This window comes from Apaloderma vittatum, unplaced genomic scaffold, assembly GCF_000703405.1.
Source record: "Apaloderma vittatum isolate BGI_N311 unplaced genomic scaffold, ASM70340v1 scaffold1653, whole genome shotgun sequence".
NCBI lineage: Eukaryota > Metazoa > Chordata > Aves > Trogoniformes > Trogonidae > Apaloderma > Apaloderma vittatum.
In genome coordinates, this window is record NW_009707310.1 from 65,439 (window position 1) to 85,488 (window position 20,050).

Consider the following 20,050-nt stretch of genomic DNA (forward strand, 5'->3'; position numbering starts at 1 on the left):
CTCCAAATGTTTTTACCTTTGCAGAAATCACTTCCTTAATAGTATCCTTATTTTTAAGATTACTGGAAATTAAATTCAGCTAAAAGCAGCAACTTTCAGAAAAGATTTGTTTCCTCTGAAGGGGGCTTTCTCCACAGATTTACTTAATTGTTCTGGATGATCTGCTGTCATCTTATGGGCCTTCTGAGAAAGGATTGAAATAAATAGCAGGACGGCCAGTATGATAGGCAGCACATGGGGAGTAATTAAGAGTAATTATGGTGTGTAGATAAAACAAGAAATACACCCATTGTACATCACAGCAGTCAAAAATCTTGAAAAATTCAGCAGCTTCATTTACTGGCTTGCTGCTATTACTGTGGCGCACTGAACTGTCACACTAGGAGGTTCTGAGTTTAAAAAAGACTCAAGCTTTAAGCTGCCTCAGGCATTCTGGATTGATGGAGTAGTCAGTCTTCAGGAAGAAGACTTACTGCCTGTGGTTGCTGTACTGTACTTACTGGCAGGTATTCACTGAATGGAATTGGTATCACAAAAATAAAATCATAAAAAAAATAAAATCTTTAAGGTTTATGTGACAGAGCTCCATTCCTGTTAGAGCTGTGATGAGACAGCTCCTGCCAGACAGCATTGGAAATCAAACATAAGACGACCGTGGAAAACATGGGGGTTTTCTGATTACCGGTAAAAACCTCCACAATTTTCAAGTATTTTTGGTTGTTACATGGTGTGTCTCAATAAAATGAGACTGTAAGACTACAGAAATGCAAAACAGAAAATTAAGCTACAAATTCTTATCTTGCAGAGTCGGAGTATTTGCTTGCAATTTTTTTACCAGGGAGGTGCTTAAGACTGAGTTTCTCTGTACGATACAATTTATCCCAAGAGTGTGGCAATACCCACGTCGTGTACTTACCTTCTCATGTGGGGGCTGACCCCCACCATCCCAGTCAAATTCTGTTCAGGCGCTCGCATTCTTTTATTACAGGCAAAAGTAGTTAACACTTTCTTCTATGAAACTCTTTGATAGAATGTATCAGATTGTGTACACGATCTTTGAGGCATCACAAGGTTTGGGATCACGTTTGCAATGAAGCCCATGTCTGACTGTCACTTAGAGCCACATCGAAGTGATCTAAAAACTTGTCCCCGAGCTGCTACAAGAGCTGGGTGAAGTACCTCCCAGCTGACACACAGTGACTGACCTTGTGTGGTTTTCTTTTCAGTTACAAAGTGATGCAGAGGTGAAAGTAAATTACTTGTTTTATGTTTATTGCAATGAAGTAAGAATGTGAGATTTCAGCCAACTCCAAGTAGCTGCAGGATTCACAGCCTGTGACTGCATGGGGTGTAGAAGCCTTCTAACAGGATTGCCGGTGTTTGTCTGGCTTCAGATGTGATGATAACAAATATTAGAGAGTTAGGCAAATAAATTCGAAGAAAGAGATTTTCGTAAGCAGTTATGTTATAGTGAAATCATATACCTTTAAATTTTTAAAACCTGAATTTATACAGTTCATTTTGAAAGAAGTGATGATTTATTATTTACTCTCTGGATGCCTCCATCCCATTGTTCCAAGAGATCATTAAATCTTTAAAATTATGTACTGATTTTTCCTTCTCATTGGAAAATGTAGTGGCTGTCTTATCCATCTCATGCCAAAATCACCTGTTATCTCTGTACTAGATCTAGCCATAAGAGAGAGAAACTGCATAGTGATAAAATTTACTGCTGTATTACTGCTTCTTGTTTAAGTAGAAGCATGGGACATGTAAGATTTTTTTTTAATGCACGTCAAGCAAGTCTTCCAGATTTCAGTACTTTAAATTATTTTTCCTGGGGTTTTTTTGTTGCTTGTTTTTTTTTTCCTCCTCCACCTGTCCTCAGTACTGTTCCTGGACTTTCTAGATAGCTCTCTGCCACACCTTTAATAGCCTTTTTCTTACACGATCAAGAGAGGGGTTTTTTTCAATGTGCAATTGGTTACAGATTTTTCAAAGTGACCAAGTGTTATTTCATTGACTTCAAAAAAATGTTTTGGGGGGGAAAAAAAAAAGGACAAGGGGAAGCTTTGAAATGGTTCTGATGTTATAGTTTATCATGACTGAAGATCAGCGTTTGTCAATGTTCTTTCACACACTGAAAGATTTGTAGTGATTCTGAGGGTGTGAAATGTAGCAGTGCAGCTACATGGTGCCGTTTTCATTCTGTAGCGGATGCCTTTGGAATTGGACAAAACCACCATTTCTTCTCAACATCGTGAAAGCACTCTATCACAGAAAAATTTTCTGGTAGCACTTTACAGCAGCCAGGAGGGCTCATGTGCTACCTGAGAATGAATGCTGCTACACAAAGGTCATTTGTACAGAGTTCTTACTGTTGTCCTTGCCAACTCTCTTATTTGCTTCATGTAGGTGAATTAATTAAAGAAAGCATAAACTCAATAAGCTTATCTGGGGAGAAGGACTATTGCTTTTTTTTCTTTTTCACCCCTTCCCTCTGATTCATGTATCCTCCATTCAAAACTGATAACCCCTCTCAGTAGGGAGAGTCTGACATTTGCTCAAAGATTACACAAGGTTTGGTTCTAGCCTGTGCCAGAGCATATGCTGTTGCCTTAGCTGAGTATAATTACGTTTCAGTCACAGGTCTGTACTGGTTCTATTTCGTTTTGTTCTCACGTATATGTGCAGGATAGTGCTTCTAAGCTGAAGCTGTTTACCCAAACACCTGCTCCAAGATATTGCCAAGGGTGTCAACACTATTGCAGAAACCACCCTTTATCTTTAAGGTTTTCTGCCTTTTCTCCCCCAAATTTTACCTCTGTGTAATGCAGATGGTATTTTAATTCTTTAGCAAGCAGGTGTATGATTAAAATAAGAGTTGGAAGGACTTAATGATTTATTATTTTAATAGGTGCAAACAGTTTTCCATCTAGAGCTTACCTGTATAAGTTGTGTCACGTTGTAGGCCTGTCTTCTATAGGTACAATATGGATCTTTATTCCCTCCTGTTGAAATACTCTTCTTGATGGTTTATCAAGTGCAGTCTGCAGGAGAGAAAATTTCAATCAATGCTATCAGCTGGCCCTTTTCGAATGAGTCAAGTGCCCAATCCTGGAGACAAATGGATTTGCTTCTAGTTTGTTCTTTTTTTATTAGACCAATTGCTCTAATAATATAAGTAAAGCTAATAAAAGCCAAGGTAACCTCTAGCATTGTGTGATTCTGTAACAGCATGCTGTTTCTGTTGTGGAGTCAGGCATCAGTCCTCAAAGACAGGTGACTGGCAAGTCAGATCAAACACAAACATAAAAACAGGACTACTGTATATCATACATCATCTCCTAAAATAGGATCACAGAATGTCAGGGGTTGGAAAGGACCTCAGAAGATCATCTAGCCCAGCCCCCCTGCCAGGGCAGGATCACCTAGAGAAGATCACACAGGAACGCGTCCAGGCGGGTTTTGAATGTCTCCAGAGCAGGAGACTCCACACCCTCCCTGGGCAGCCTGTGCCAGGGCTCTGTCACCCTCACAGCAAAAAAGTTTTTTCCAATGTTGGTGTGGAACCTCCTGTTTTCCAGCTTGCATCCGTTGCCCCTTGTCCTATCATTGGACATCACTGAAAAGAGCCTGGCTCCATCATGTTTCTGTAATGAGCTTTCAGTTATTATCTTTACAGAAGGAATTTTGTAATTGTTGATGCTTTCTGTCTCCAGGGAGAAAATCCAGGCACTGAAGAAAATGAGAATTTTTCTTTGGGTTTCTGTGAAGGATCTTTACTCATAGTACATCTGGAGTGCATAGAGGATCAAATTGTGACTTCTGAAAGCAAGTTATTTTTGTAACTCAGCAAGATGCATTTTGAGAGTGGAGGTGTTCTCATTGACATTTTGATAGCAGAAGATTTTTTTTTTAGCTGCTTTAGTATTTAGTCCTACTATCACTTCAGTAAAAAAGTCAGTATCAATACTGTGTAATTATATATACCTACCTTTTTCCATACACCTTGCTTATGCTCCTGGAACAAGCAAAGTGAATTGTCACATTTTATATTTCGATATAATTAAAGGGAAGAAGGGAAGACTGATTTATTAGTCTACATGTTCTCTACAATTTAGGAAGGTGATAATTTCAGGCAAACCAATCAATATTCCCATCCTTATTATTTTTGTTCTTGTTTTCTAGTGAACATTACATTATAGAAGTCCAGCTTCCAGCGAAGATGTTTGAGTTGCTGCCACAAGAGATTAAAGAAGGAAAGCTACTTCGCATGTATCCAGTACTCTTCAATGTTGGAATCAATGAACAGCAAACACTTGCAGAGAGGTAAGGAAAAAATTGTATTTCGTTTTCTGTCCAAGTATACCATGGTAGTACAGGATATCTCTCAGGATTAAAAAATAAATCTTTTCTGTTATTTGCTCTTTATCATCTTGCATTGATTCAGTGAGTGTTTTAAAAAGCACTGAAGGAAGTAAGCACAAACTGTGAGGCAGTGCAAAATAATGAAGTCCAAGTGAAGATAGGACCATATGCAGGACATTATCTCACACAGAAAACACCAAGTTTCCTTTGGATACTTATATAAAATAGATTTCTGTTTCATGGATGCAGAAGATTGTATACGGTACTTTGGCCTTCTCAGACGTGAGAGGAATTGAAGATTCGAAGAATTGAAAATTTGAAATTCTTATTCTCTTAAAGAATGGGATTTGAGATGCTGGACAAGTCACGAGCTAGGTAGGGATCTTTTTTCTCAGCTTTTTAGAGCTTTTGTTCAGGGTTGAGGAGTAGTAGTTAATAGGGAATGCATTCACTTTTCTGGAAACGTGAAGGCTAATGTTCAAGTTCTGAATATTACTCCTCTGAAAAGACTTCTGGAAAAAACTTAGTACAATAATAGTCAAGATTTCACCAACCTGTTCAATTTCTCTGCCAAGAGAAAAGTATCTTTTTGTCATGTTAAATTACCAAGTTTCTGTGATGCCAGAACTGCAAGGTAGACATCAACAATGAGCTAGCTACTGTTTTTATTTATTTTTTTTTACTGGGGAAATTAACAGAATGTCCAGGAGGCATAATAGATCTATTTAGGTTGCATTCACTACAACTCAAAACCACAAGCGAAAATATATCTAGGGAAATAGAGGGAGACAGTGAAAAAACAGTTAACCCTGGATAAAAGGCAAGAAATTAAGCACAAATGGGAATTTCGCATCCTGTTCTTTATAGACAGAAAAGTAAAAGAATTTTTTTGAGGAAGACTACTGAGGAATGCTGTCAGGTAGCTTTGTGAATGTTTATGGAGACTGAGTTGTGAGTGCTGACATGTGAGAAAGTGTAGGTAAAAAATCTAAATGGGAGACATAAGCTGAATCAGAAGACAGTACAAGCTAGCATTTTACTGGTAAAAGAGTTGAGTAGTGGGTTAGAGAATTTGAAACTTTATTGAAAATGTAAACTGCTTATTCTTGATGCATGAGGAAGGGAAAAGCGATGCTATGAGAGGAGCGATATGGCCAACGTGATGACATACAAAACCAACACAATCAGTCGTGACAATTATGAGTAGGACACATTGTGTTTTCCCTGAAACAGAGGAAAGGGGTATGCAATAACCAAGAAGCATGTTTGTGAGAGCGTACGTGTGTCAGATAGGCAGGAAGGACTGTACGTTACATCTTGAATAAAGGTTTGAAAAGATCTAGAAAGAGCCTGGATATATGGGAAATTGTAGAGGAGTTGGTGTGAAGATCCTTCTGGTTTGCAGATGAAATGGCAATAAGAATGGTTGCATTGTTCGCAGTGGTGATTTTATGTTGTGCACAAAGCCAGCCATGAATGAAAAATTATCTTCTGTATAAGTATAGATATGTATCTCTATCCAACAAGCAAATTAAGTTGTGTTATTCTGTGCAGAAACAGCTTTTCTGCATGCATTTACAGGTGCAAACATTAGACTGAATTCAAGATATTGCTTAACTCCTAAAGGCGCACGTTTGTCTATGATATTGGAAGCACTGCATTTGCGTTTTGGTTATTGTGGGGTGTCTTTTTTTGTTGTGGGACAACGAACATAAAAATAGAAGTAAAGTTTTTTGATAGATTTCTAGATGATGTTTCTTAGATGCAAACATCTCTTCCAATAAAGCACAGCTGAGAATACGTGGGATTTGAAAGAAATAATTTGCGTGTGAAAGTGCAGCAATGGCTACTGAGGAAGTGGCTGAGTCATTTCCTTGGACCAAAGAGGAAAAAATCTGATTCCCTTCTGCTGATAATCTTCTGACTTGTGTCTCCTTTTTTCTACCTGAATTTCTCACTTTCCTATTCATGCTACCTGTACTCCTCCATTTCCTTTTCTCTCTTCATCTTCTTCATTTCAAGGCTGTTCTAAAGATGAGCTGTAAAAACTTGTCCCTAACAGGCACTCCTATCCTTGCATTCATACCTCTCATAACAGAGGTACCCGGAGTTTTTTATTGGTTTTTTTTTTTTTCAGTCTGTGTAAAACCTGGCTGTTGTAGAAAATTTGGTCCCAGAGAAAAATGTATTTGCCTTTAAAGCTACGGTCAGTTTGTGGATAAGCATGATTGCATCCTGATGTTGTTTGGGTTTTCTGTGAGGTGCAGGATATAACAGAGGACTTGGGTGATGTGTTCCCAGCAGACGGGGCTGCTCCAAGAAACCCCAGGACATGCTCCTGAGCCAGCTGCAGCACAGTGGAGCAGCTGCTGAGCTCTGGGTGCTGCAGCAAAACTGAAGCCAACTGGCCTGTGGGTCACAGCTCTGTGCAGCTTCATGGTGAAATCAGTGCTCAGCAGCAGAGAAGTGGTCCTCTCGTTAGTTTCAGATGCTAGAAACCAAGATAGCTAACAGCTCAGGAGCTGTGTAGGGCGGAAAGGGCACAGAGAAGTAATCAATTTAACTATTTATAGCAAATATTCTCAGACCAGAGCAGAATTAAGTTCTTCAGAAGGTTTTCCAGCTGACATGTGCATCTCCTCCATCTTGTGTGGCTTAATATATCTAAGCAAGAGCAGCAGTAAGAGATGTAGGAGTGGGTGTTCTCTGCCTGTGTTGCCATTTGAAATACTCACAAAGAGCCCTGGCATTTATTCAGGATTTGTGAAGGGGAACAAAAGAATATGTGCTTTATTGAATGTTTATCTGTAAATGGATTACTTTGTCCATAACTTCTTGGAAGAATTATCTATGAGTGATGACCTCCTTCCTGATTATTAGTTCCAAAGTACATGGGAGACTAGCAACTGTATATTGGGCAAAACCTAGCACATTCAACACTGGGGAAAAAAAAGAAAACCATATAATTTCTTAATGGCGAAGAAACAATTCTGAAGAATAATTCAGCTTTAGTTTAGTTTGGATTGGTGAGTTTGGTTTTTTTATCCATAATTTTCTTGTTCTTTTTTATAGGTTTGGAGATACCACTTTGGTGGAAAACATTAACCAGGAAAACTTAGAACTTCTGAAAGAATATTACAAGCTGTTTACAGAAAAAATGCCTCCTGATTGTGAGTACAAAATAATGCAATATCCAAATGGCTTTGAAGAGGTTTGATAGGTGAAAGTTTATAGGAAAGTAATATTAGCGCGTTATTAGTGTGCAGCTTTTAGATTTAGGCCTTGACCCCATAACTTGTTCCATAAAGTTAAAAACGACTTTGTGCCCGTTCACAGCCCTGCTGAAGTCAGTAGTGACTGCAGGCCATATGCCACAGCAGAAACTGCAGGGAGAGTGAAACAAGGTAACGATGAACTAAACAGCTCTTTCAAGTGATGAGTATAATCTGCTTTTTAATATTTCAAGCAGAGGACAGTCTGTATATTCATACAGAAATATTCAGTGGGAATTTGCTTCGGTTTCAGTCATTCCTTCTGCTCTTATGTTGAAAAATGAATTAAGATGGGAAACCACTGAGAACTTTGCAGATGCATGTACAAGCAGTGAGCCACATCGTAATGTCACTGATATAAATAACACTGCTCCCTTAGAGCAGGTTCTATATTCCAACTTGATAGAAATTTGTAATCATAGACAATACTACTCTTCTGATTGTTGAAAACAGACAGTGCAAAGACTGTATTATTCTAATCCTGTTAGTCTTCATGCCTAAATTATATTCCCAAATGTTGCAGATTTTACAGCCTGATTTTAAATAGTGTGGATTTAGGTCTCTCTTCCTTCCCTTTGGGGAAGGGGTATGTGTGCACCTTTTGAATCTGAAGATGTATCATTGCACAGGATATGCAGGATCCTAACAGTGAATACTGTTGGTTAAAATACTGTGCAAAGCTTCTGTTCTCTCACAGAACACCTTATGTTGATTGCTTTTGCAAATTAGCTGTTACATGTACATACTTGTAGTTATATCTAATGTGTCACTGTATATGTATACATGTTTATCTTACGTCAGGATGGTTTTCGTTTGTTAATACCTTTAACAGAAGTGAAAACTGTTCCTAAATGGTGGGCAATATGCCCATCCATCCACCCACAACCATGTCAAGTATTTCTAGGATTTCTGGAGAGAAACTCATGCCAGAAGCTAATAATTAATTTAGGGGAATCCTTCCAAGAAAGCATCTTGAAAAACTAACCTCATCTAGGGTTAGGTCTAAGGTAGATCTGATTATATAAAAGCAAAAATTTGCATGCAGATAGTATTGGCTGCTTTTCATTAACAGAGACTAACCTTGTCCTGTTTTCCTGCACAAGTATTACTGACTAGTGAGCAGTGCAGTCTTCCTGGCCTTCTTCCAGACTGTACAGGTTTTTGAGAACACTTGTCTAATTCACCACATCTTTTCTGGCTGTTTTCAGCTTTTTGCTTTTTTTTTTACCTCTAAGCTCTGAGTCTGTTCTATGTCCTTCTAATTATCATAGAATCATAGAATGGCCTAGGCTGGAAGGGACCTTAGAGATCATCCAGTCCAACCTCCCTGTCATGGGCAGGGCTGCCTCTCAACTAGATCATGATACTCAAGGCTCCGTCCAGCTTGGCCTTGAACACCTCCAGGGAGGGGGCAGCCACAACATCTCTGGGCAATTTATTCCAAAGTCTTGCCGCCCTCGTACTGAAGAATTTCTTCCTAAGGTCCAATCTAAATCTATTCTCCTTCAACTTAAACCCATTTCTCCTTGTCCTATCAGCGGACACTCTTGTAAAAAGTCCCTCCCCAGCCTTCCTGCAGGTTCCCTTCAGGTATTGGAAGGCAGCTATTAGGTCCTCCCGAAGTCTGCTCTTTTCCAGACTGAACAGTCTCAGCTCCTGCAGCCTGTCCTCATAGCAGAATATTGATGGCACCTGGATGGCTTTGCCACATCTTACTAGATAGGCCCTGGAAATGCCAAAGCTGTGCCACAAAACAGATGTGGGACCTTTTTCACAAAGCTGTTAGTTACAAAGAGTGCTCATGAAGTCAGGAATTTGAGGACTGGCATCCATCATCCTCTGTGAGCAGCCTCACTTGCCTGCAGCTTCATTCCTATACCCCATTTCGAAAAACTCGGGTTTTTTACCCCCATAAAGGTATTGCCACCTTTGCTATTAATTTTTCTCTCATCTCTGTAATTCCTGTTGCCAGTAATAGTCTAGTTTTCTCGCTATCCCCGATTAGTAAAAGTATTCTTCTGCATAAGCCAAACACTGACTTTCTGTCTTCTTTTATATATATGTGCACTCTGTCACACACCTGTTTCTTCATCTCTTTTTAATTCTCTAATAGAAAACTCTGAAAACTATAGCTATGTGCTTTGGAAAGACTCCTACCAAAAATGACAACTAAATGTAGTTCTGGTTTAGGCACCAAAACAGTTCTGGCTTTTATAGAATAGCTAATGATAGCAAGAGTTTGAAAATGTGTGCTTGTTGTTTGGTAGTACATAATTAATTGAAATTAATTGGCTTAGAAATCAGTTTAACCGGATGAAAACATAAAATTGGAGAAACATGAGTGAGACTCGGTGTTACTGCTTTGATACTTGCCGTCCGCAGCAACGCCAGTGTTGCACAGTGTTGTCCTGTGTGAGAAGGGGGATGCGTACAAGGTTTAGAAATACTGCAAGCAGATAAACAGGGGGTTTTTTTAACATATCATGATGTGTGTAGCAGCACATGCGTTTTCAACATTATAGTCTATGAGTCTGTTTTTTACTTCCAGACTTCTCTCCACCTTATAATCTGTGAGAAAGATTTGATGTTTTAATACTACTTTGTGACAGGAGAAATTTAAGCAATCAATCAGGTCCTCAAATTAGGAGCATCTTGCTTTACCTATGCTTGAAGTCATCTCAGAGATGATGCGCTTTCTGCTGCGAACCAGAGGAAAACTACTCTGAAGCAATAAAATGTTCACCTAGTGATACATTCTCATAAGCTGGAAGCATTTTTCTTAGAGTACTCGTTGTACGCTGTGTGTTCTAAAGGAGAAGATGCAGGATAAGCGGTATAGTTAAGCAGGTTGTGATGTATATTTCTGTGCTCCACATTACCGAATGGTATGATCAGGGATTGTAATGCACAGTCCTCATTGAGATTGCTAGAAAACTAGTTTGAATGTACATTTTCTACGTTGTTTTTCTTTTTGGCAGCTAAGGCAATTTTGGACAATATTTAAATTGCTTTTTTTTATGAATCATGGATAAGGGAAACTACAGAATTCATTAGAGATAAAAGGTAAAAGCCTGTTGATAAGAGGGATCGTTCCAGCTGTGAACAGGTTAGGAGAATGGATTTTGAGCTGCATTATGAGTTGCCTCATTTTTACTCTTTGAATTTAATATAAGTCTTAGATTTGGGGCTTGGATTTTGTTGTGCTTTTTCTTCCCCACTGGACGGAACATCCTACTGGTTTTTTGTTGAAAAAAATATATCAATTTATCAATATGTTTTAATTTTGTTTTAACTACTTCTGAGCCTTTCTTTGATGATAACTACTGTTAAATTTCTTTTTGCTTTGCTACCATAAGAAGAAATCATTCAAAAAATAGGGTTTGGTTGTTTCTACTGATTTTCGAAGCTGATGAAGATAAAAGTAGCATCAGAACAAAATTCTCCTGTATATACACACAAAATGGAAGAGCAAATTAAATTACCTATTCTTGAATTCCTGCTAGATATCTATGACTAATAAAGCTTCAGCTCAGCTACCATACCCAGGGCAATTATGTAAAATTTGGAACTTTAAGTAAACCTGAAATTATTTTGTATTTCAAAATTGAAGTCCCATTTAATTTTACACTGAGAATTATCTTGTGCTATATTTATTTTTTTAGGGTAGAGGAGTATTTAATGCTGTTTAACTCTCCTGCTATGTTATATTAGGAATTAAAGCATCATATTAAAACAGAAATGTGTTCCATTTTGAAAACAAAAGCGCAATATTTTGGCATAAACAAATCATTCCACCAAAGCAGGTTTTAATACACGCTCTTATTTCTGTACTCATTTCTGCTGAATGTCTGTAAAGTTGATGAACAGAACAACAGCAGAGATTTGAATGCTTTCACCATCCATTTGTAAGATAAAAATTTGTTCATGGTGAACATCTTGGGGAGGAGAACCCAATGGTTAGAAAGAAGCGAGGTGGTTTACTTATTCCCTAATATTTAGCTGGTGCTTTTCATCCTGTTTTCCCGAATAAGGCTGTAACAGATGTGTTGTTACTGTGGGCATTCTTTAGTCACCACAATGACATCACTAACTTATCATAATGAGCAATGTTATCATGTTTTTTTTCCAGGTCTACCGCATTTTCAAGAACAAAATGATTTAAAGGGATTGCTGGAAAATCTCCATCAAAATATCCAGGCCAAAAAGAGAAAAAATGTAGAAATCATGTGGCTGGCTGCGACGGTAAGCTCTCTTGGCTCAAATACATTCACATAATGAACTAATTTTCACAAGCCTGCTGATACTATTAGTGCAGTGGATTTCAAGGTTATGATTAGAAAATGCAGTGATTAAATATGAGAGATAGGCTGAAATGATTCTCTTTAAAATTTCTGTTCTGATAGTGTCTCATCTCATTTATGAATATGTCTCTTTTTCCTACACTTGGATTTCTGATAGTTTCTCGCTTTCTGAACTGGTAGAACTGACCGGAATTCCAAGTGAGAGATGGTCTTGGTCACTTGGTTGTCCCCTACATCCTCTGGGCCCTTTTCTACAGAGCTTTTCCTAGCCAGGCAGTCCTTGGCCTGTGCTGCTGTGAGGGGTTGTGTAGTACCAGATGCAGAATTTTTCATTTACCTTAGTGAGATGTGTAACAGGGTAGTAGCAGTTTGGTTTTTTGTTTAGGGCGTGTTTTGTTTGGGATGTTTTTTTGTTTGTTTGTTTATTCCAAACTGATTCTCTTTTAGGCAGAGGAGTCCCTTCATGCTTAGTATGAGCAGAATCAATTCCTTGGATCATCATGCATATCTATAGGTATATTTCATAATAGAGGGACAATACAGTATTTAGGCACTGTATCTGGCTTTAATGTTTTCAAAATAATATATTGTTTGATACTATAAAATGCAGTTCTTCAAAATATCTCCTTTTTAGTGTTTGTTGTCCATAAGCCTTGATCTACGATGCAGGACATGGTTACTTGCTCTCGCTTTTGTTTAGTATTGCTGTTCATTTTGTTTAATATTACTTTTCATTTTCTGTATTGAGGTACTTAGGCTTTATAATTAAGTATTTAATTGTGTCAGCAAAACTTTTAGTCAATTGCATTTTATGTTTTTTTCTTAGCTGTCACCATGACAGCCTCTCTAAGGGCATTGATAGCTGCACGAAATAATCTAGGTGTGCAAAGGACAAATGTTCAGACACAGGGAGAACATGAAGAAAGTGTTTATCAAACAATAAGTAATGCTTGGCTTCACATATTACCCTTGTTTCCCAATTCTGTGATTTTTACACATTAAAAAAAAAAACCAAAACACCACACCAAAACAACACTTATCTTTATAGAGAGCTGAAGCTTTTCAGGAATATGAAATTCAGTCTAAGTAATTGACTTCCTGTTCGGTCCCCATGCGTTGCCTGGTCTAGTCGAGAGGTGGTGTCCCTGGCAGCAGGGAGGCTGGATTAAGATGATCTCTAAGGTCCTTTCCAGCTTAGGCCATTCTGTGATTCTATGATTCTATGACTTAGATTTAGAAAAGGACTGTTGGTGTGTCTGCGCATTTATACAAGCAGTGACTTGAGTCTTTGCTATCTACTGACATTGAAGCAAGACCTTGTGTTTTGGGAAAATTTCCCATGCAGGTACCCTTCAAGGCAAATAAGATTTTGTACAAAATATTAATAAATTTTTTTGTGACTTTTCATTAACACCAGGAACAAGACAATGTTAACTATATCTTGGATTTAACAACACTGCTGTAATTTTTTTTTGTATTGCTAGTAACATTTTGTTTTGTGGTTAATAAATATTATCACATGGTATTGCAGTATAAATTTGTTGTGAGTAAAACACAGTGTTCTTGCACTACTAGTTCTGCAATTACTTTGAAACATTGCTTTTTAAACAAGTGAAAGGTAAAACAACACAGGATGGTGTAAAATGAGCTACAAAGAGCATGACAGAATTTGCTTGATCTTTGGGTATAGAAAGTTGTCTTCTACTACCTATTCAGGATTCCCTGAAAATAATTTTGTGGTAAAAAGCATTCTTTGGGCATGCACTCTGTTTCAGACTTTTCTTTCACTGTAATCTGCTTCTCTCTATGTTACCTTACTGTAACCTTTTGAAATGAGTATTTCTAGACCCCTTGATCCACACACTGTCATACTGTGGTACATTTATTTACTGGAAAGGATGTGAGGATCACTTTGTTATTGCTGTAGATGTATGAGATTGTGCATGGTACACATATGTATTGGCACCTGCATGTAAACCCTGTTGTGATAGGACTGCAAGAATACATCTACATTTTAAAAGTTGACTTTTGCAAATTGTTACCACAAACGTTTCTTATGCTAAATATAATGGGACGCGGATTTAAATGTTTTTTTAATATGTATTTATTTATTTATTTATTTCCTAAGCTACACCCTTCATTTTCTGTCTTCTATCAGGAGCAATAATCAGAGTATTGATTTATCCTTGTTTTAGTCTTAATGGTTTTATATGCTTTTATCATCCCCTCTTTAAACTTAACCATAATTTTAATCATTTGAATCTGTTTTCATAAGGGAGACTTTCTAGAAGTCTAGTAAGTGTTAGGTCTATTCCTCCTCCTCCCATATCTTTATGGATATCTGGGGGAGAAGTGAGCAAATTTGAGGATAAAAATCCTGTCTGGACACTAATTATAAGCTGTGTGTTCTGATATGACATTATTACTGTATATTTGGTGTTGTCTTTTATTAGTTTTCTAGAGCATCAGATCATCATGTTTATCCCTTTTAATTACTTGTTTAAATGCTGCAGCTTGAATTCTAGGAAGGAAGATACACTCACAGACTCTCCTTTACTAGCTTGTACTTTTTTTGAGTTCAAAGTTAGATTCAGTTAATTAATTCCCCAGATTGAACTTTTGAGATTGCCCTTACCATTGTAGTGCAAAGACCTTAAAGACTGTGAGTATTTTCTAGGCCAATAATTTTAACAGGATTTCCAAGAATGCAATTAATGGATTAAAAACTGCCTATTTGCTGAAGTGGGATTATGAAGTTGATGTTCCAGTTTCGTCTTACAGGATCCCAAGTAAAGATTTGATAGCCAAGCTGGAAAGTTGCTTAGAATGAAGCTTAACTGCTGTAATTTATTGCTTTGTCCTGTTCTCATAACAGTTTCCTCTTCTGACACTGTTACAGCTATGATGGTCCAGGGATAGGGGCAAGCAAAGCTAAGTATTACCTTTTCTTAGGACAAATTATATCTGGGAAAGGTAGACCCACACTTGGGTGCAGCAGTTCTCCTTCAAATTCTTCATGTTCTAGTAAAATATAATTTGAACCTGAAGTGTAAACTAATGGGCTGGTAGAACCATAGATTTATTCCTAAGGTGAGAAATTACCCTTAAAAATATGTCAAGTTTCCCTTATCCTTTATAATTTTGTCAAAATCTGCAGAGAAAGTAGATGATCCCCGGCAGTCATTTGTTTAAGCTTTAGTTGTTCTAGGTCATGTGTTGAACAGTTCACCTGTTGAAAATAAGGACTGTTTAAATTCAGATGTGTCTGTGCTCTCTCATGAGAAGGTGGTCCTCCATGTTCACAAATGCAAGTTAAGACTTGTCTAAGGTTTTCTCTGTTTCTTCCAACATTCATTAGGTGTTCAGACAATTAAGCTTTTATTGAATAGGGTGGTTGACACAGTGAGGAAAAAATGAAGCAACTTTTCCTTTTGTAGTCTAGGCTAACACAAGTATGTTTTATTTCAAGTTCAGGAAAATGGGTGCAAAGATTTGGTAAGCTGTAGAACACGTCGACATTTTAGTGACTGATGTAAAAGGCTTAGGGCTAAGAATTTTCTTTGAGTCCAACATGAGTTTCTTGCTTCATTTTGGGGGGGAGAGCGGTGTTGGGCTGTGCAGGAGGAAGGCTTGGTTGCAGCTGCAGTACAAAATTGTGTGAAGTTCTCTCTTAAAATCAATAAGGGCTGCTTTTTTCTCAGTGGGCAGGTTATTTGTAGCCTTGTCCTGGTAACGAGAACGCTGAAGATCGGTTTTTTAAATGTGTCTTTTGAACAAATTGGAAATGGGCTAGAGATCAGCAGCTATAATCTTTTTGGTGTTATTTTTGTAGAGTGTTGATGCTGCAAAATTACAAACAAAAGACAAATTTACAGTTAACTTCAGCACAACGTTTTCACCTTTGGCGGCACTGCGTCAGGCCGGCATGGGCATAATCCTTAGAATATGAAAATCCCCAAGGCTGGGGAGATTTAACCAGAGCTGATTTAACCACAAGGACACACCTTAGCAGCTGTATGATTCAGGTTGGGGTTACTGCATTTTAATAGCTATTTTGTTTTTGAGAAATACTTTCCTTCTCTGTATTCGTTGGGTGTGACTGCAAAATTGAGGGAGTTCCACAGTGTGCACAAGGTGCGAGCAGGACAATCCTTTGACATCTGCCTCATTTCAGATTTGTCGTAAACTGAACGGAGTCCGTTTCACCTGTTGCAAAAGTGCCAAAGACCGGACATCTATGTCGGTGACGCTGGAGCAGTGCTCCATCTTGAGGGACGAGCATCAGCTTCACAAAGACTTCTTCATTCGGGCACTGGATTGCATGAGAAGGTATGTGGAGGTTTTTTACGTGTCTTTTGCATTTTGAGCTAACCAAACGGTGTATGGCCAGTTGCAAATGCGCGATAGGCCCCAGTCCCAGCAGCATGCCAGCTGGTAAGTCTCTTTTGCACGCAAGTTCTTTGCAACTGCGTGTTTTACCACTAATTAACAATTTCTGAGCTAGGTACGTCAAACCTTGTGTCACTCCTTCACTGACTGTAGAATTCAACTAAGATAAATAAAAGTCATTTTGACAATTTCTTAGGCTTTTAAAAAAGCTTTAAAATGTTAAGAACATTCAAAGATGGTATTAAAAGAAGTTATTTTCTGTTTTAAGAATATTTTTAAATGTTTACACACTCATTAAATCATTTGTATGAAATCTAAAATATCGCGAAAGCAGAATAAGCATGTGTAATGGATGGCAATTGGTATTAGCTCACGTTATTGAAAATAAAAGAAACAACCAAGTAGGTTTGAATTGACTGTAGTTGCCACTAATATCTGATAAAATCCTTACTGTGCTTCAAAAAATATCTACAAATATTTTATTCTAAATTACAACTATGCAGAAATTGAAGCTAATGTTATCAGGAATGTGTAATTAAAAGTTATAAAGCTATCTGATTGTCTGAGTCTTTCATGAGAAAAAAAATCGAGAGAAACAAATTCTGATCATAAAACAAAGATGTTCTACAGAAAAATTTTCACCATTGGCTTTAATGGATACTGCATTGTATTTTCTAAAAGAGCTTAAAAAATGGATGTACAAGGTTCAAATAATACCTGACAAAGGTCACTGCAAAACTAATATTCTGGTCAGCCTGTAAAGAACTGAATTCTATTTTGCAGTTGTGTGGAACACAAAGGTCATAATCTTGTGTCCAGTCTTTAATTGGTAATTCTTGGCCTTAATATTTAGTATTATCAGATTAGATGTTCAATGTCGAGATTAATACGGCAAGTTTACATGTGTAGGGTCCTTTTGCCTTTTGGCAGAGATCAATATTCTAAAGAGAAAAAGTAATGTTTACAAAGAGTAATTGAGCAGAGGATTGAGATGGCTTAGATGTAGAGTTGATTTGCCAGGTGCTAGTGTAGTGTGAGGTATTGAACGGAAGTGTGTCATTTTTATGTATCGTTAACTTGCATAAATCCCTTAGTCTCTGCAGTATTTCAGTGAGTGAATGACTTGTATGCCGTCTTTCATAACTACATTTTATCATGAATGAGAAAATTATGAGTTTTCTATGTTGAATTTCATTTGTGTTGGCATTTCGAATGTTTGTGTTTTTTTTTTCTTTTCTGTCTCCAAAAAAAAAGTGCAAACTACAGTAAATTATCAGATACAGGCAAACTAATTATGTAAAATCATTATTATTTTAGAATAACATGAAGTAGTAGGTTGGAAAAGTTTCACAGATATAAACCAGCCTCGATATTTATATAAACTAACTTGATAGTATAAGCATAGAAGGTTTTTGGATACTGAAGTGTGAGCAACTCAGAGCTTTTATATCACGTAACTGATCTGAAAGCTGAGAACATAAACACATTAGTTATATTTGCAGATAACAATGGATTGGAGTCACAAAAGAATGGTGAAAAGCCCAGAAAATCTGGAGAAAACTTATAAAATGAATGAGCAGATGGATGTATGAGGTTGAAGCACCATGCCAAAAGCATTAATTCTATGTTTTTGCTGTAGTTTTCAAGGGAGAAAAAAGCTTTATCCTGATAATATCCTGTAACAAATTTTGAAACAGCCTTGAATCATAGAATCATTCAGGCTGGCTAAGACCCTTGGGATCATTGAGTTCAACCATTAACCTTACTTTACGAAGTTCACACCTTAACCGTATTCCTCATGCTATATTGCATGGAAGGTAATAATTTTGACTTGGGTGGTAGGATTGCCTGGGATTTAAAGCAAGAGCCTTGCAAGAAGTGGCAGTAGCACACAAAAATAACCTGCACCATCATGAAAATAAATAAATTGGTCTTTTACCTATGCTAGCGTCTCTCTGTCTTTACCCTGTTCACAAAACTAAAGGTTGACAAAAAAAAGAGCAGCCAACTTTTTTTCATGACTTGATGAATGAAAGCCCAGAAATTCAGGGCAGATCAAAATGTCAAATGGGGACACATGGTACTTAACTCTATGCTACTCTAGTTACAAGGTGGTCAGACAATTTTGAGTGATCTTATGGTGCTTTTTTTTCTACATCTTTGGTGCTTTGGCATTGAGCAGGGACTGTTTCTTTCTCCCCACTGCCCGTCTGTTGCTGGAGGCAGTTACGGAGTGGTGCTGGAAGTGACGCAGACTTTCCTCTCTCTCCATTGCTGACCAAGGACCCTCCAGCTGGGCTCTCTTCTTGTAGGCAGATGGAGAAAGGTGAATTGCAGAGAAAGGCAGTTTGAGAGAACAAACTGGGAAGGAGAGAACAGCCAGGCAAAAACAGTGGAGGGAGAGAAAGCCATAATTTCCATGGGAAGCAATGTCTTTCAACTGAATCTCCTGAATTTTTCCTGAGGGAAGTTTGGCAGCTACGTTTTTGAGGGGTGTGTGAATTAGGTCACCAGATGTATTTGGTAGTCATTGTGATGCTTGCCCTTTCAGCCTTTCTTTTTGTTTGATTACTATTGCAGAGTGTTATTTGAGAGATTATGCTGTGCATTTCTAAGCTTTTCATTGAGTATGTGCAGAAGCTTTCACAATGATTTTCAGGTCTAAAAGAACCAATTTTGTTTTAAAAGCAGACAGAGAGAAAAAAATGTTTTCTGTTTAATTTATAATTTTAGCAATTTTCCTCTGATGAATCTTTCCTAGATCACTTAGTTAAACATCAATCAAATCCCTTTATGCTGATTGCCACAAATCACTTTTTAAGCCTTTCAAAAGAACAAGTAGACAAGAAAAATTCAATTTAAGCATACAGAATCCTAACATATTGGATTGATCTTTGAATGGCTTCTTTCAAGAAGTAACAGTAGGAGATAGAGAGCGCTGTGAAACAAAGTGAGTTGTAAAAGTAAATGGCGATTCAGAAGCAGCTTTTATTGGAAATGCCATAATTTTGAGATATGAAAATTATAAAGGTGCCTGTGCAGCTGTAAAGCATTTTGTTTTCCTGGCAGAGCTGGCAGAGCTTCGCTGGCTGTTCTAAAGGGGAAACGTGTGCTTATGGATTCGTGCTTTCTTGCCACCACAAGTTTGGAGATGCTGGTCTTGTGTGTGCTGCTGCTTTTCAGCCTCAATGATGTCCATAGAATTTTGAGCAAACCAGAGGCAATTTCAGAAGTTTCAGTGTGTTTGCTTCAGTGTACATTGCACAAAGATGTTTTGGAAAACACTGCCTCTAGCTGTCATTTAATGACTTGGTTTGTAAGTGGAATTGGTGTTTTTTAGTGATAAACTACATGATATTTATTGCTTCTTAAAAAAAAACAACACCACCAAAACTATAGTACTTAACTCCATTAGTTGTCCCTTTAGCTTATGAAAAATGATGATAGGAATTCAAGCTTTATCACTTACAATGTTATATATGGCTTGGTTGTCTGTGTGTTTGTGAATATTTCTCATCATTCAGTGTCAATTATATTTGAAGAGGAAGTACAGAGAGAAAACTGCTTTACTTAAGTTCATTGCTGTATGTCGCACAGTTCCAGTTTTGTCTTTAGAGCTGGCCACCGCTTAAGGGAGCTTCGACCCTGGTAGTCAGCACTCTGAAGCAATTCTAAAACTCTTTTATTTTTTTTTTTTTAAATCTTTCTTTTCTGAAC

The 20,050-nt window shown here is 37.6% G+C and overlaps 1 protein-coding gene across 1 annotated transcript in view; it reads left to right on the plus strand.

Annotated features, from left to right (window-relative positions):
* Positions 1 to 20,050, plus strand: part of INPP4B (inositol polyphosphate-4-phosphatase, type II, 105kDa) — a 106,922-nt gene that overhangs the window by 63,443 nt on the left and 23,429 nt on the right. The window contains 4 exon segments of the mRNA XM_009866119.1: positions 4,192 to 4,332; positions 7,444 to 7,541; positions 11,773 to 11,885; positions 16,119 to 16,273. Of these exon segments, the coding sequence (XP_009864421.1) occupies positions 4,192 to 4,332; positions 7,444 to 7,541; positions 11,773 to 11,885; positions 16,119 to 16,273 (507 nt within the window).